Source organism: Mesocricetus auratus, unplaced genomic scaffold (genome assembly GCF_017639785.1).
Source record: "Mesocricetus auratus isolate SY011 unplaced genomic scaffold, BCM_Maur_2.0 Super-Scaffold_100045, whole genome shotgun sequence".
In the NCBI taxonomy this organism is placed as follows: domain Eukaryota; kingdom Metazoa; phylum Chordata; class Mammalia; order Rodentia; family Cricetidae; genus Mesocricetus; species Mesocricetus auratus.
The window spans coordinates 3260747-3278102 of record NW_024429222.1 but is presented as its reverse complement, the minus strand read 5'-3'; the positions used below and the strand labels follow the sequence as shown (position 1 = coordinate 3278102).

General features: G+C 46.4%; 1 protein-coding gene across 9 annotated transcripts in view; it reads left to right on the top strand.

The window, feature by feature from the left end:
• Positions 1-7908, top strand: part of LOC110342650 (nuclear receptor coactivator 5-like) — a 55400-nt gene extending 47492 nt beyond the window's left edge. For all 9 annotated transcript variants that reach the window (XM_040735367.1, XM_040735366.1, XM_040735365.1 and 6 more), the window contains 3 exons: positions 2515-2709; positions 4763-4894; positions 7414-7908. In XM_040735367.1, coding sequence (XP_040591301.1) covers positions 2515-2709; positions 4763-4894; positions 7414-7472 — 386 coding nt within the window. In that variant the 3' untranslated portion in view covers positions 7473-7908. The remainder of the gene's footprint in view (positions 1-2514; positions 2710-4762; positions 4895-7413) is intronic.
• The last annotated feature ends 9448 nt before the right edge of the window (positions 7909-17356 follow it).

Genomic DNA, 17356 nt, shown 5'->3' with positions numbered 1-17356 from the left:
TGGTAATTTCTTTTTGCATTTATTATTGTTATATGTATGTGCAGGTGTGGATCAGAACGCAACTTGTGGGAATTGGTTTTTCTCTACCATGTGGGTCCAAGTGGTTAAATCCCAGTTGTCGGGCTTGGTGGCGGAGCTATTGCTGGCTGGCCCTAAAATACAATTTTTGACTTACTCTTTGATGTCATGCATGTACATAATGAGTTTTGATTGTGTACACTTCATTACCCTCTCATCCCCTTGTCTCAGTTCTGTTGAACTCACCTTTCTCTCAGCAAGACCCCCAGCTGCTTTCATGACTGGTTTTGTGCCTTGCTGAGTCTGAGTAGGGTTGCTTGCATAAGTATGAGTGTGGGGTTATTTACTGGAACACAAGCAGCTCACTAGTAGCTACACTACTGAAATAAAATGACTCACTTCCTCCCCAGCAGCCATTAACTGCCTGTAGCTCCTCAGGGAGGTGTGGGGCCTCATGAGCCCCTCCTCAATCCATGGTAGAGCATTGGCTGGCCCAGTCTTGTTTGGGTAGCCGCATCTATCTACTATGCATCTGTGAGTGCAAAAGCCGTGTCGTGTTCTGGAGACAGCGCTACTCAACGCCGTTTCCCTTCCTGTGGCTCTTGCCTTCTTTCTGCCCCTTCCTCCATGACTACCCGAGCCTGAGGGATGATGGGTGGGAGGAATGATACAGAGATGTCCCATTTAGGGCTGAGCACCCACACTCACTCATTCTCACCACCTTCACCAGTCTTGAGTGGTTGCATTAACTAAAGCTTCTCCGTGTAAGACTGAGAGCAGCACTAACTATGAGTATAAACGTAAATATTTAGAAGGCAGTTTGACAATGTGTCCATTTAGTCAAACAACAGTAGGTTTTCCCTAAGGCCTGTGCCCTCCCAGCTAGCACCATGAGTTTTTGACCAGGTTTATAGTATCAGTCATGAATTCCCTCCTGTAGAGCAGGTCCTAAATCCAATCATCAAGCAATTGGTTACCCTATAACCTTCAAGCCACCCTAGTGGCATGGGTAAGCACATCTTGCCTGGCTGGTCAGTGTTACAGTTTGCAGGATCCATGACTGGGTAAGACTGTTGATAACTTTATCCCACCAGCCTCTAGCTCTGTGGAAGCTAGCCATCAAGGGAGAAGCTTCCGGCTCTGTACCAGCTTGATTTCTCTGCATCCTCCAACATACAACAGTGTGTACCTACAGCAGTAGAACCTTAACTGCTAGGCAGCCAAGGGAACCTATATTCCTTTGTGAGCCTCTGGAAGCTCCCTCGCCAATAGCACATAGGGAGGTAGGTATCCCACACCTAGCATCGGGACTTCCGTTTCATAACTGGTAGCTTTAGAGAGCAGCATTACCCAACCATTGACGGTACATCCATTCAGACTTTTTAGTTTATTTGTTATATGCACGAGCACGATGTGTGGAGAGAGAGCATGAGCGTGCCACAGCATGCATGTGGAAGTAATTTTTGTGGAGTTGGTTCTCTCCTTCCATGTTTTGTGGGCTCCAGGGATTAACCCAGGCTTGTGCAGCAGGTGTTTTATCCAATGAGTCATCTTGGCAGCCCTTTTCTTTCTTTTTTTTTTTTTTTTCCTTAAGTTAGCTTTACAATGCAATCGGTTTCCAGACAGCTTTTTCATACATCCTTAGTTTTGGTTATTCCTTCCCTCACCTCCATCCTTAGTTTTGTTTACTCCTTCCCCTCGCCTCCATCCCATTTAAACCCTTCCATGAGCCCTGGTGTTTCCCTTTCTACTTTCATATGTTGAACCAAATTTGTAGTAAGTAGAACGACCTCTGTCTGCACATGGCAATGCCAGTTCCTCCCTCCTGTCTCTGGGCTTCATTTTTTGTTAACACTGATATGCTTGCAACACTGATGGATGGGGTAAGCATGAAGATATGTATGGTTCCTAGTCTTGAGGATTTTAAAGAGCATTTCATTCATGAGCTCACCTTTAAAAGTCATGAGTTTCTAGCTGAGCCTGGCGGCACACTCATTTAATACTGGCACTTGGGAGGCAGAGGCAGGTAGATCTCTGAGTTTGAGACCAACCTGGTCTGCAGAGTGAGCTCCAGTACAGCTAAGGTGACATGGAGAAACCCTGTCTCAAAAAAGCCAATAAATAAATGAATAAGTAGTAACTTTCTGGTTAGCTTGGTTTGAGTGAAGTGTGTGAGACAAAAATAATAACCACTTGTCCCTTCCAAGGAAAGGTAGCTGCTGTGCCGCACACCTGGGATGCATCGCAGCTTTAATGACTCGTTCATCTGACAAGAGAGAGAGTGCTTAGTTTTAGATATTATTATACTTACTTTCTCGGGGTGGGTGGAACCTATAAAGATAGAACATGACAGCTCTGTTTCTTTTTGTTACAGGATCTTCTAAATCAGTAAAAGGAAAGAAGCACGCAGAAGTGAAACTTTCTTGAATAGTCCGAAAGGCTCACTGGCCTGGACTGCAGGCTTCTGCTAACCATTGATTCCTTTTACATTTCCAGGATTCGAGACTCGGGATCCATCAGCCAGCAGCATGCCTCCCTCGTTTCAGGGCCAGATCACCCCCACGGTGAGCAAGCCTCCTCCTCTGCTGCCAGTTTCTGGCCCCCGGCCCTTACTTGATATTCCTCTTCCGCGCTGCTCTATCAAGCCGCTCGTTGGAGACAGGCAGGAAGTTGGCCTGCTCCCAGCACCAGGTCAGTGCTCGTCTGCCATGCAGAGCAGATCTCCTCTCGCGTGTCTTTCTCCTTGGGGACCAGATGATGTGCTTTGGATTTCCTCCTGGATGAGACACAGAAACTGCTGAGCTTTATGGCCAGGGCTAGAGCTGTTTGAACTGGGTTCTTATAATTCCTACCCTAGCTTCAAATGTTTTTGAGGGTTTTATTTTTGAATGCCGGAAGTCTTCTAAAGTAAAGTTTCTTTACTCTGGCTTTTTTTTTTTCTTTTTCCTTTTTTTAGTTTTATCAGTTTTACTTGTATGTGAGTGTTTTGCCTGCGTGTGTAAATGTGCACCATGTGCATGCCTGGTGCCCACTGAGGTTTTAGAAGAAGGCATCAGATCCCCCGGAACTGGAGTTACTGACAGCCTTGAGACACCACGTGTGTTCTGGGAACCAACTCTGGGTCTATTGTGAGAGCAACAAGTTCTCTTAACCACTGAGCTATCTCTTCAGCCTCACTGTCCTCCTTTTCTGTGTGAATGGATATGCTTCAGGTTAGTTTAACACTAGAGACTTGAGAGCTCTCATGGCCAACCTCAGTCCTGATCGGATCCTGTTGGCTTGGAAGGGTTCTCAGACCCATCACTTCCGCCTGGGAGGAGGCCTGACTGAAGTCTAACCACATACGTTCAGACATCCAGTCAGGCCTGGCTGACTTTGACCACCAATCTCTGTGTACCCGAGGAGCCTCTGTGGTGGTGGCCGAGCCCTTTCTGTCCCGAGAGCAGGAAGTTTATCCACAGAGCGCTCCTGGGTCCTCACCTTCCTAACCCTGTGACCTCCCTAACCCTCTTACCTCCCGTCTTTCCTATTCTTCCCTGGTCCTTGAATTGATTTGGAGAGGAATAGTTGCTAAGAGCACATTTTCAATTTACCACATTAAAAAAGAACTTGCCATTAGGGTCTTGATTAAAACTATGACTTTTCTTTTTAAAAAAAGTTTTAAAAAATTAAAAGTATATGTATGGGTGTTTTGCATGTATATCTGTGTATCACATCATGTCTGGTGCCCAAGAAATCTGGAAGAGAGTGTATGGTCTTCTGGGAGTGAGTTAACAGATGGCTATGAGCCACCTTGTGGGTACTGGGGCTTGAACCTGGGTCCTCTGGAAGAGAGCCAGTGGGCTCCTAATCACTGAACCATCTTCCAGCCCCCCAAAACTTTTCACCTGATTTTCAAGTTAAATTTATGGTTAGGAATGGCCCCCTCCTCCCCTCCCAGTGCTGGCCTTCAATTCAGAGATCCATCTGCCACTGCCTCCGTGTGCTGGGATTAAAGGCATGAGCTGCCACCATGTGGCGGAGTACATACATATATATGCATACACACGTAACATATTTATTTATTTATAGGTTTTTCGAGACAAGGTTTCTCTGTAACAGCCCTAGCTGTCCTGGAACTCGCTCTGCAGACCAGGCTGGCCTCAAAACTCACAGAGACCCGCCTGCCTCTGCCTCCAGAGTGCTGGGATTAAAGGCGTGCGCCACCGCCACTCGGCTTATTTATTTATTTATTTTGAAGAATGCTTTGTGGGAAGGGGAGGGTGAGTACCAGAGAATTCAGATAAACTGGGATTAGAACAGGATTTCCAAACTTCCGTTTGAAGGTTTATTTGGTAAATATTTAGGATTTGGGAACAAGAAGCAAAATTCAGGTTATTGTATGTATATTTGAATAGTGGTTTAAAATATTAAAACTGCTGGGCCAGTTGGTCCAAGACAAGCCTAGACTACATAACCAGATCTTGGCTCAAAAAAAAACCAACAACACACAAAACAAAACAAATCATACAAACTAAGGGTCAGGGGAGATATCCTTAGCTTGAAGGCCATCTCCAGACAAGGGACCTGATTGGATGCTGGTCTCTAGTTTGCCTAGCCCTAGACAGGACCACTGAGGAGCTATCCTGTCTGAGAAGTTGGAGCCTGGTGTGAGTTCAGATTGTTCCTCGCTTAGGCTCTTTCTAAAGATGAAGGGAAGTCACTCAGTTCCTTCTGTTTACGCTTTGCTTTTCATTCTCCGCAGGACTGGTCAACCCCAAAGGTCTGTTTCCCCCTCCCTTGCTTCAGGTAGGCCCATCCAAGAGGCCTGCTCCCCCAGGATGTCCCTCCGCCATGCCTGTCAAAAGACCACTGCCTCGGAAGAAGCAGTTGCCAGGTGAGTAGCGCTTGAGTTGAGTGGCCTTCTCAGTAGTGCTGCCCAGTGGACCTTTCTGTGGTGATGGACAAGTTCTGTGGCCACACTATTAACACAGCATCACTTACCACATGCTTGTTGAATATGTAAATGTGGCTGCTGCAACTGGGTATGAAACCTTTTTTGTGTTTTGAAACAGTCTCTCTCACATAGCCCTGACTGTTCCGGTACTCACTCTGTAGTTCAGGAAGATCCACCTGCCTTGCCTCCCAAGTTCTGGGATTGAGGGCGTGTGCCGCCACATCTGGCAAGAGTAGGCAAATTTTTTAATTCAATTTAAATTGTTCACATGACCATCGGCTGTACTGATGAGAACAGAGTGAGCAGCCCATCTCTGGGCCAGTGAGGGCGTCAGAAAGCTGTGTTACATTTTTATTAATGTAAACTCCCCTTTTTATTGGTTTTGTCTTGCTTTGTTTTTCCAGACAGGGTTTCTCTGTGCAGCCCTGGTTGTCCTGGAAGTCACTTTGTAGACCAGGCTGGCCTCAGACTCAGAGATCCACCTGCCTCTGCCTCCCGAGAGCTGGGATTAAAGGCGTGCGCCACCACCACATGACTCTTTCTTTCTTCCTTTTGAAGTTTCACATATACATGGGAAATGTTTCTTTCATAAATGGAGATCATTGTTAATTGCTATAAAATGGATGGTGACTATAGGAAAAATATGCACACGACAGTGTTATTAAATTCCTATTACATGGTCTTGTCTGCCTTGGTTGCTTAAGCTTAAAACTTAAAGCTTGCTTGCTTGCTTCTGGCTAAAATGGGGGTTACTAAAAACCAAAACAGGCTAATAACACACCAACACTACTCTCTGTTGATTTATTCAGATGGACCAGGAGAGACAGGCCAAAGGAATGTCTTCTCATGATGCTGTCAGTCAGCTGTGGGTCTTGAGTCTCTAAACGCCTGTGTAGACTCTGTTGGAATCAAAGGAACAGGAGGCTCCCTTTCGTGGGAGGAAGGCAGGCCTGAGGTGCTGCTGTGGTTGGGATATACACATTTATAAAATGATGGGAGGTGTGGAACACGCTTTGTCTGTGACTCTACCTCCCAGCCTTCAGATAATATGACTGGGTTTCACATGTCTGTTTGGCAGGTTGGAGTGGTGGGACTTCCTTGGGGGAAGTTTAAAGGACTTTTAATTGCCCCTAAGATGGCCCTCCATGGCTTCTGAAGGCTCTTTTAGTCCCCAGACAACAAAACTGATAATGGGGGAACGTTTTTTAAAAAGCAGAAAAGCATCTGGGGATGTACGTCAGTTGGCATAGTGCTTACCTTAGAATGTGAGAAGCCCGGGATCCAGTGTCCAGCTCCATATAAGCCTACATACATGTGGCAGATCCTACTTTGATTATTGGAGTGCATGTACAGAGCTGGATGTAGCAGTACCCATCCTTCATCCAGCTCCTAAGCTGTACATTCTCTCTCTGTCTCTCTGTCTCTGTCTCTGTCTCTGTCTCTCTCTCTCTCTCTCTCTCTCTCTCTCTCTGAATTAAAGTATAAAAGTATATACAACATCTTCTCCCCATAAAAAAGGGAAGCCAGAAGCATGTTGGTACAAAGTAGACAAATGACTGTTAGGGCACATCAGACTTCCATTGGGTACCAGACGCGGATATGCCATCTAGTTTTGTTTTGTTTCTTTAATTTTTTTCTGTGTAAATTTTATTTTATGTGTGTGAGTGTTGTGTGTCCATGTGTGTACATGTGTGCCCGGTGCTTGAGGAAGTCAGAAGCGGGCATTGGATCCTCGGGAACGTTAGTTACAGGTGGTTGTGGGGCACCATGTGGGTGATAGAGATTGGACCTGGCTTCTCTGCAGGAGCAGCCAGTGCTCTTAACGGCTGGACCATCTTCCAGCTCTGCCGTCAGCTCTTTACCATTGCCGTGACCTTGGTATTATGGTCACCTCCACTTTCTAGATGAGCTGCTCGAGGCACAAAGTAACTTGCCCAAAGTCACACCCAGGTGCCTGGTGGAGCTAAGACTGCACGCTGTCCAGGTGACCCACAGCCTGTGTTCTTCATCACCCCATGATCCCAGTGACACTGGTTTCAAGGGAATCGTCCACAGCCTACCTTAGACAGAGGCCCAAAGGACTCTCCCATAGCCACCTGTCCTTACCCCGCAGTTGTGAGAACTGTAAAAAGTCAAAGGGAGGAGTGAGCATGGTTAGCATGGATCTGGGTGCACCCAGGAGGTAGTCAGGAACTGGGGAGCCTGGTGGGGAGGGGCAGCCTGATCTTCAGGGGGAACCCATGGGTCTTCTATATGACTCCTTGGAGACGGGGGTTGGGAAGCTGCTCCATGCTACCCTTCAGTAAGATGAAGGTTATCACCAGGATTTAGTGAGCTAATAAGGACACTTCAGTCCATTGGAGAATTACACAGATGGGTTTGGTCCTGATGTGACTAGGCCTTGGATCAAGCTAGCTACTAGGATGGCAAATGATACTGCTTTATTCCTTCTTTTGCAGTTCTTTTGAAGTCAGTGCCACCCAAGTGGGCACTCCAGCCCATGTCCTTACAGAACTAAGGGATGTGCTGAGGAGTCTGAAGAACGAGGTGGCTGCTTGTGGCCCAGAGGGCAGCTTTGCGTCTTCCAAGAATCAAGGCCCCTGCTTGGCTGCAGTACCGCTGTCCAAGCCCTGAACACAATTGTGACTTTCTTTGACATATAGTCCCATGGAGACTTTCCCATCTATACTGTAATTTTTTTTCCCCCGAGACAGGATTTCTCTGTGTTGCTTTGGAGGCAGTCCTGGAATTCACTCTGTAGACCAGGCTGGCCTCAAACTCACAGAGATTGACCTGCCTCTCTCTCCTGAGTGCTGGGATTAAAGGTGTGCGACACCATCACCCGGCTATACAATATTTTTATGTCAAGCAAGATAGTTGTACAAGGTCATTGATTGTTGCCTTGAGCCCTAAAGTTATTCAGTTATAATAAAATGTGTGATTTTTGCATAGTGCGGGTGTTCATGTTAAAAACTATTTGGTCTAATTTTAGAGCTACAGGAAATTTGCAAAGATGATACCAACAGTTTCTTCATGACGCTTCCTAAGCAGCATCTTACATGACCATGATGCAGTTGTCAAACCTAGTGCCTTAATATATCAGAGTAACATTAACTATATATTAGAATGAAAACGAACACAGATGTGTTTCATTTTAATATGTTCCTTTCTTTTACTAGGAACTTTTTTTTATATAAAGGCATTTGCATACAATGTCCTGTAGCTGGAAGATGATGGCTCATTTGTTAAGAGTACTTGTGTTTTGGAGGACCTGGGTTTGGTTCCTAGCATTCACATGGTGTCTCCAATTCCAGGAGATCTGACATTTTCTTCTGATATCTGTGGGTATCAGCATGCATATGGTGCACATACATACAAGTAATGTACTAATACACAAAATTAAATCTAAAACATTTTGAAAATAAAAAAGTATTGTAAACATCCCTGTACTCTTTCGCTCTGCTATGAAGGTAAATTCTGTAGTTCATCACAACACCTGTAAATATCTTTGTATGCATCTCCCCAAAATAGGGGTATTTTCCTATAGAATTGTGATACCATTATCCTAGTTTAAAAATTAATAACTAAGCACAGAGTGTTGGGTGTTCCAGAAGCTAAGGCAAAAGATTTTCAAGCTCAAGACCTACCTGGACTACATGGTAAGTAAGACCCATCTCAAAATCCCCCATACCACAACAAAAATATTATTCCATATTATTTACTTACCTTGTTTAACTATTTGAATTTTCACAATTATCCCAAGAATGCTTTTATAACTTCCTTTTCCTAAAGGAGGACCTAATTAATGTTTGTTCATTGTATTTGGTTTCTTTTTACAGAGATCAATCCTGCCTCCTTTCTTTTCTTCTTCATACTGGTTTTGAATTCCAGTCAATGGTTTTGCAAAGTATGTTAACTGTGACTGTGTCTGCTTTTGTGGGCATGGTACCATTTACCTATCTGTATGTCTAGAGTTTGGTCTAGTAGTGTGGTGGTTTTCATGCTGCAGGTTTTTGACTACAATATTTGGAGGATAGTGTGTCATTTAGAAGGCCCACTTAGCTGGAGTTCAATATGTGGGCTGAGTGGTGACTTCCTGGTACAGAGATAAAATTCCCTGGCATCATACAAATAACCTGTTCCCCACTGACTTGTGTCTGTCTACTGATGGTTTCCATGATGCTAGTGCGTGGTCTTTCCCTCCATTTTAAGTGAGTTGTATCTTAAATGTTGGTGGGTTTTGGTTGTTCATTCAAGATAAGCTGTTACTTCGAAATGCCCCTTGTGTCTGTTTTCATTCTTTTTTTTTTTTTTTTTTTTTTTTTTTTTTTTCGAGGCAGGGTTTCTCTGTGGCTTTGGAGGCTGTCCTGGAACTCACTCGGTAGACCAGGCTGGTCTCGAACTCACAGTGATCTGCCTGCCTCTGCCTCCCAAGTGCTGGGATTAAAGGCATGTTCCACCATGCCTAACTTTGGCTAAACTGTCTTTAGCAACCTGTTCTGTCTTTCTGGTGACTGACCTGTTTGTTGTAACTACAGGGCCCTCTTTGCTTGCTTTGATGCCAAGAACATAGTAAACTGGTAGGATTTCTTTGTCTTTTTGTTCTCCTTTTTAAAAATTTATTTCATTTCATGTGCACTGGTGTTTTGCCTGCATGTATGTGTGTGTGAGGGTGTCAGGTCCCCTGGAATTGGAGTTACAGACAGTTGTGAGCTGCCATGTGGGTCCTGGGAATTAAACTCAGGACCTCTGGAAGAGTAGTCAGTGCTCTTACCCACTGAGCCATCTCTCCAGCCCTTTATTCTTTTAAGCAGTTTTTATTTCAAGGACAGCTCTCGGGAACCAGTCTTCTCCCACCTTGTGAGTTGTAGGTGTTGAATTCAGTTTGTCAGCCTTGGTGGCAGCCCTTTGCCTTCTGAGCCATCTTACTGGCTCTTTGTTTTCCTCTTTTAAAGATGGGATCTTGCTGTGTAGTGGTAGTTGACTGGATTTAGAATCACCATGGAAACACACCTCTGGGTGTGCTATTTAGGGTGTTTCCAGAAAGGTTTAGCCCAACATGAATGTGGACGGCACTATCCCATGGGCTGGGTTCCTGGTCTGAATTAAAAGGAGACAAGCCAGCTGCACGCCTGCACACCAGCACGCCTCTCTGCTGTGTGACTGCCGATGCTGCCTTGCCTTCCCCAAGGTGATGGAGACACAGTTGCCCTGGGCCATGTTAGAACACTACGTACCTTGAGCTGCCTTTGTCACAGCAATGAAGGAGGTAATAGAGTGGCCTGGCTTATTTGTCTCTCTGTTCCCTGAGTGTCACGCTTGCCGGCGTGTGGCACTGTACCCAGTGGAACTGTTAGAGTTTTAACCATTGATGGGGAGTTTTTCTTCTGTTTTGTCATTACACACTTGCACATGTGTTCCTGTGCACATGTGCACGTGTCTGCACATAGCTTTGAGAAAGAGTGGTTTGGGCATCTTTGAGCAGGTCCTTGGCTCAAAAGGGTTCACTACATCCTGAGCCCTGGCCTCAGATCCCATTTGTTCATGTAAGTCCCAGACCATGGTCCTCCTGCCTTCTGTGCCTATGGTGTGGTGTTCATTTCCGCCAGCATACTCCAAGCTCTGAGAACTTCAGGGACTTGCTCCTGAGTTCCTGGCATTTATCCCAGTGCCATCAAAACTCTGTCTGTCTGTCTGTCTGTCTGTCTGTCTGTCTGTCTGTCTGTCTATCTGTCTGTCCTCTCAGCAGATCATGGGCCCAGGTGGCAGGACTAATTTGTCCCTTTGTGTGTCCAATACCTAACTCGGTGCCCAGACTCAGCAGGTTCCTGGTGCATATTTGTCATGGTTTGTCTAGGACCAGGGAATGTGGACGGGGCCTGACCCCTCGTCCTAGGGCCAGGGAGATTTGGAGGAGTGACTGCCCAGTTGCTTTTGCCTAATTTCTCTGCCCAAGACTGTTAAATGCGAGACTGATTTCTTCCTCTACTACTGAAAAACAGAAACTGAACACCAGGCACACACCTTTAATCCCAACACTCAGGAGGCAGAGGCAGATGGATCTGTGAGTTCAATGCCAGCCTGGTCTACAAAGTGAGTTCGATGGCGCAAGCCTTTAATCCCAGCACTCGGGAGGCAGAGGCAGGCAGATCTCTGTGAGTTCGAGGCCGGGCTGGACCGATAGCCTCCAAAACAATACAGAGAAACCCTGTCTCGTAAAAACCAAAAAAAAAAAAAAAAAAAAAAAGTGAGTTCGAGGACAGTCAGAGCTACACAGAGAAAACCTGTCTCAAAAAAAAAAAATACAAACAAAACAAAAAGAAACTGAAATCTAGACTGTCTTTTCCAATCTCAGGAGGAATTACTGATGGCCAGCTCCTTTGAAGTTTTCCTAAACTGCTGTGTTTGGTCACGATGTGCCAATAGCTGTCCATGGACATTATACACCAGCGGTTGTCAACATGTGGTTCGTGGCCATTAGATAATACATGTCTCTTAAGGTCTTAAGAAGGTGGTTCAGAGTTTAAGATCACTGATTGCTCTTCCAGAGACCCTGAGTTCAATTCCCAGCAACCACACAGTGGTTCGCAACCATCTTTAACGAGATTTGGTGCCCTCTTCTGACATGCAGGCAGAACACTATATACATAATAAATAAATAAACGGATCTTTAAAAGGGAGGGTGGGGATTGGAGAGATGGCTCAGCCGTTAAAGGCTAGACTCACAACCAAAAATATAAGAACTAACTGGCAAAATTACAGTTATGAAGTAGCAACGAAAATGCTTTTATGGTTGGCAGTTGATGGAGGAAATCCTGTGTATATGTCAATAAAGCACTGTTGGCCCATAGGGAACCAAGATAGGTGGGACTAGGAGTCCAGGAAGACTCTGGGTAGGAGAAACACAGAAGAAACACAGGAGTCGAGATGTAACGCCATGGGTTAGGAAGCTCGGAAACTTCTCCGGTAAGAGACATACTTAGATTAGCAATTACGGGATAAATACTTAAGTCAGAGCTAACCAGTAAGAAACAAGCAAGGCCAACAGCTTCATAATTAATATAGCCTCCTGTGTTTATTTGGGACTGATGTGGCTCTGGAACCAGGCTGGCGGGAAGGCTTCCCTTTACAGGCAGTCACAACACGAGGAGCAGTATTAAAGGGTGGCAGCCTTAGGAAGCTTGAGAACTGCTGCTCTACATAATGAGCTCCCCCGACTTCCCTTCCCCACGCGTGCTGTTCTCATGCCCTCTTGGGATCCTGACCTTTGATGACTAGTTACACTTAACAACTGTGTCTTTCACGGCCTATCCACTCTCCAGCCTCCAAACACTCTCCACTGCCACAGGGAGCCGCCCCACTCCCACCCCGGGCCTCTGCAGGCAGCTTAGTGTGATGCTCATGTTCTCTGGGGCCACTGGGCAAACGAATTGGCTTGAACTTGAACCCTTCTTGGCTCTCCTGTGCTTGTTTGTGTATGATAAACTTTCTGAAGGCGTCTGGAAAGCAAATGTTTGAATTGTGCATCGGTATTTGATCAACCTTTAGTGCTTGTCTGCACCCACGGACTGGAGGGGCTCGGTCCTTCTAAGTAGGCTAGAAAGACAGAAGGTGAACTCTTGGACAGCACAGGGTGGCCCTGCCTTCTGTTTCCTGTACTCCTGAAGATGGTCTTAGAAGGAGGGAATTAATGTAGTGAGCGCTTGCTTCTTCTTTTCCTGCTGGTGAAGTTCTATGTGCTAGTGCTCTCCTGAGAATTCTAGTGAGTGGCATAGACCCCTCGGGGATTCTGCTGTCTACCATCTTATAGTTGAGGAGTGGGGTGACAGCCGCGTAGAGAATGAACAGCTTCTTTTACTGCTACGGGAGTAATATACCCTCAGGCAGAAAACCTGACCTTGCAGATAGCACAAGCGGCAGAGGCATGCCTGGAGAGGGCGCCTGAGCCTCTTTCTCCTGTCTGCTTTCCTGTTCTTCAGTTGCAGCTTGCTGCCTCTTTCATTCATTAAGAGCATGAGCACCGTCTGTCTGTACCAGTTAGTTTGTCTGTGCAAACACTACAAGCCGCCTAACTAGTCTAGGGTGGGCGTTTAGTGTGACTACAAAGCTTTGTTGTACATACCTGTGATAAGCGTCCTTCTCCATATATTTTTGCTTGCCTCTATTTTATAGTTTTCCTGAGGATGAATTTGGAGACATAGAACTCTTGAATCAAAAGACTAGAAAGTAAGAAAAAATTAATCAGTGCTGTTGATATAGACAATTAAAACTCAATCTGTGGCTCTCCTGTCTGGACACAGGGCTAATAGCTGGGTGGAGGCGAGGATGGCATCCTGTGTGCATGCTGGGGCCAGCATTCAGAACACGAATTCTGAGCCGTTTTGCCTACTCCACCACTTACTAGCTATATGACCTTGACCTTTAAAATTAACCTCAGGATCCTCATCTACAAAATGGAATGAGAAAGGTACTCATCTCATAAATTTACAATAAAACAAAAGGAATTTCTACATGTGAAGCATTTAGAATAGCCTAAGGCCTATAAGTGCTATACAAGTATTTCAATTCTCTATATTCACTTCCACCTAACTGCCTCTGCTTATCAGTGAATAAGGGCCCAATTGTTTTTAGTGGGTGTGTTGTATTCTGTTGTAAGAATGTCTCCCTGAGGGTCTGTAGGCACTTAATGGTTGCAGTATGGCCCACTGCTGATTAGTTTTTCATGCTCCTCTAAGCAACCCTAGTCAAAGTCACTGGGACACACACATGTGCGCACACACACACACACACACACACACACGCACGCACGCACGCACGCACATGCACAGAGCTCAGGAAAGGTTGGGGAAGGGTGGCAATAAGGACGGGCTAGATGAGAAGAAAAATTGCATCAGTGGGAAGGAGGGGGTAACCTGTGATCAAAATACATATATGGAGCTGTCACAACGAAACCCATCATGCATAATAAATACGTGCTAATAAAAGCTCTTTTAATTTTAAGATAAGCCAGGTGGTCTTGGCACAAACCTTTACAGGAGGCAAAGGCAGGTGAATCTTGAGTTCAAGGCCAACCTGGTCTACAGCGCTAGTTTCAGGGCTACACAGAGAAACCCTGTCTTGAAAAACCGAAAACAGTAAAGGCGGGGTGGGGGAGATGAGTCTTGGACTGAGGGTGTAGCTGAGCAGTGGTAGAATAGGTTCATGCCCTAGGTTCAATCCCTACCACTTCCCACCCCTGTAATAAAAGGGGGGCCTTGATCCACCCAAACCCCCACTGGCCATTAAACCAAGCCCTTCCTTACCTGCTAGGTAAGGTTTCTACCATCCAGTTGCTTCCCTGAACTGTAGGTTTGTTTGTTTTGTTTGTGGGGGCGGGTGTTATCGGTGTTTGGTTTTTCAAGACAGGGTTTCTGTGTGTAGCCCAGGCTGACCTCAGACTTAGAGATTTGCCTCTGCCTCTGCCTCTGCCCCCTGAGTGTTGGGATTAAAGGTGTGCGCCACCACCTGGTCTGTTTGTTTTAAGGAAATGCCACTTATTTTCTATTTTATGTATGTGGATGTTTTGCCTGTATTCGTGTCTGGGCACCACATGTGTACAGTACCTGCAGAGGCCAGAGGAAGGCTAAGATCCCCTGGAACCAGAGGAGTTACAGTTGGTTGTGAGCTGCCGTGTGGGTGTTGGGATTCGAACCTGGGTCCTCTGGGCAAGCAGCCAGTGCTCTTAACTGCTGAGCCATCTCTCCAGTCCATTGCTTTGTTTTTAAACCAGACTTCTGCCTTCTGCTAGTCATCCTCTGTGATAAATTCCTGGAGTGAGTTCTCTCTCTCTCTCTCTCTCTCTCTCTCTCTCTCTCTCTCTCTCTCTCTCTCTCTCTCTCTCTCTCTCTCTCTCTCTCCTCCCCCCTCTCTTCTTTACTTCCTGCCTTTCTTCTTTTTCCTCCTCTCCCTCTCTCCCTCCTTCTCCTCCCCCCCAATCTCATCATGAACATTCCCTAAGTTACCGGGTCCGGTCTTGGACTCACTCATTCTCTGGGGGTTCTGGGTTTAGAGGTGTAGACCACTGTGCCTTAAGGACACTTCCAGCAGTCCTTAAAGGGACATGTCCAAACTTCAGACACCAGAGGTTCTGGGAACCCTGGTCAGGGTCCCTCGTCTCTGTACAGCCCAGACTCCTCTGGCGATGAGAAGACAGATGTTGAAGGAAGCCAGAGTTAGGGGAAAACACCAGCTAGTGTGTGTCGCCTCTGGTGGAAAATGTTCCATCTCCAAGAGGGGGTCTGTGCTGGCCTGGTACAGAAAGGCCTCAGTACGAACCTCTGGTGTGGTGTCACGTGGAGTACAAGCACTGCTGGGTACTTAGGAGCACGTTTTATCGACTCTTCATGACTGTTCTTTGGAGTTGACTCATGGCATAATCTCAGAGTGGGTCATTTGAACAAGGTCACCCAAATTACAGGTTATTCTGCCTTGTTAGGTCTGTATAGCAGCAAACCTCACTTCATGCAGTTAGCAGAGGGACTTTGACCCAGGGTATGTGTTGCTTTGCTGTCAGGAAGCCATTCTGTGCCGCCTGGGCAGGGCCTGCTTTTCTTCCCGAACAGTGAGGAAGGACGTGGAGACTGAGTACATTCTAGAGTCCTGTGATGTGTGTGCCAGGTTACGGTGGCCATGCCTTTAATCCCAGAGACAGAAGCAGACGGATCTTCATGAGTTTGTGGCGAGTCTGTTTTACATAGAGTCCCAGGCCTGCCTGCACTGCTTAGTGAGACCCAATCTCCCTCAACTCCTGTCCCTGAAAGGGGGTGGGAGGGAGCGCTTTGATGTCAGGAGACCCATGCCACCTTCTAAAGCTTTGACCAATAGTATTTTTAATAGTATTTGGGGGGGGGTACTATACTGACAAACACTCTAACACTGAGCTATATCCCCGGCCCTAATTATAAGGTATGGAAATCCAGAAAGGAGGTGAGACCCGCTAGAGACTAAGATCAGCATAAACTTGTCCTTATTACTAAACCTGAAGGAGAAAGGGAAAGGAGAGACCATTGCCCATGGGAACCAGCCTGCCCCTCCCGTTGAGTCCTGTATACCCCTCCTATGTGCCTGTGAGGAGGATCTGTTCCTGGGCATAGGACATGTGGCACAAGGATTTTGTAGGCTGTGGCCTGTCCTGAGGAGACGACCATAACACAGTTTGATTTAGTTTGCTGAAGGGCATCTGGCCCTGAGGGGACTCGGGCCCCAGGCTCCCCACCTCTGGAGACCCCTTGTGCCCTCCCAAGTCACTTGGCAGTTGTGATGAGTCCAAGTTACAAGACAGCATGCTTTCTGTTATCCGTTCCTTAAAGCATTTGTTTTGAGGAGGTCTAGATGGCTCAGCCGGTGCTTGTCACGAAGCCTGTCTGTGGGACCTGGAAATGTCCTGACCTGTACACACACACACAATAAATAAATGTTACAAATGAAAATGAAAGAGTTTATCTTAAATTCCTTATTCTAGGGAGGGAAGAGGAGTTAGGGGAGGAGCCTGAGTTTGGGGGGGATCTTAATTTGTGGCTCCTGACAGAGAGTTGGCAAGTGGCTTCTGGGGTCTGGCACTTGTGGTCCCCACATTGCTCCCCACTTTCCTGCCTGGGAAGATAAGCTGTGAGTCCTGTACCCGGCTTTAAGGCTCTGCCCTCCTCTCTAAGAGAGGTAGGATTTGAACTGTGGGTACATGTGTCAGGCAAGTTTGTTACGGAACTGAGGGGATCAGGAACCAACTCAAACTGAGTGAAGAATTCACAGGAATCAAAGATGGCTAAGGAGCTTCTGGCCTCGGGCACAGAGGGCTTGGGCAATTGTCTGCTTTCTTCCTTTCGGCTATATACTACCCAGAAGTGCTCAGCTTCCTTCCAAGTTTAGGGAGCTCAGGGGCCAGGAGGAGAAGGTCAGCTTCTTAGAAGGGGTCACATGGAACCCAGCCTGGGGCCTTGTGCCGATAGTCCCAGCTATTTAGAAAGAGATTTGTAAGTTTGAGGACAGCCTGAGCAACTTAGAGAGAACCTGTCTCAGAAAAATCCCAAAATATGTCAGGGTGAAGTTCAGTGGTAGAACATTTGTCCATTGCTGCACACTTGGCCCACAATAGAGGTGCTGGCTCTGATTGGACCCTGTGATCACTCTTTACCCAATCACCAGAGGGACAGGGAAGCTAACTGGTCAGGCTGCAGTCCTATGTCCTGTTCAGCGAGTAAGGAATGGTGGTCATTCCCATATACACAAAACTAAAGCAGGAGTGCTTGTGCCTATAGGTTACTATAGCAGGGGTGTTTCTGCTCAGAGAAAGGTGGAGAGCCACTAGGCATTTGAACACATGACTCTGCACTATGTCATAGGAAAAAATGAAATAGCAAACCACAG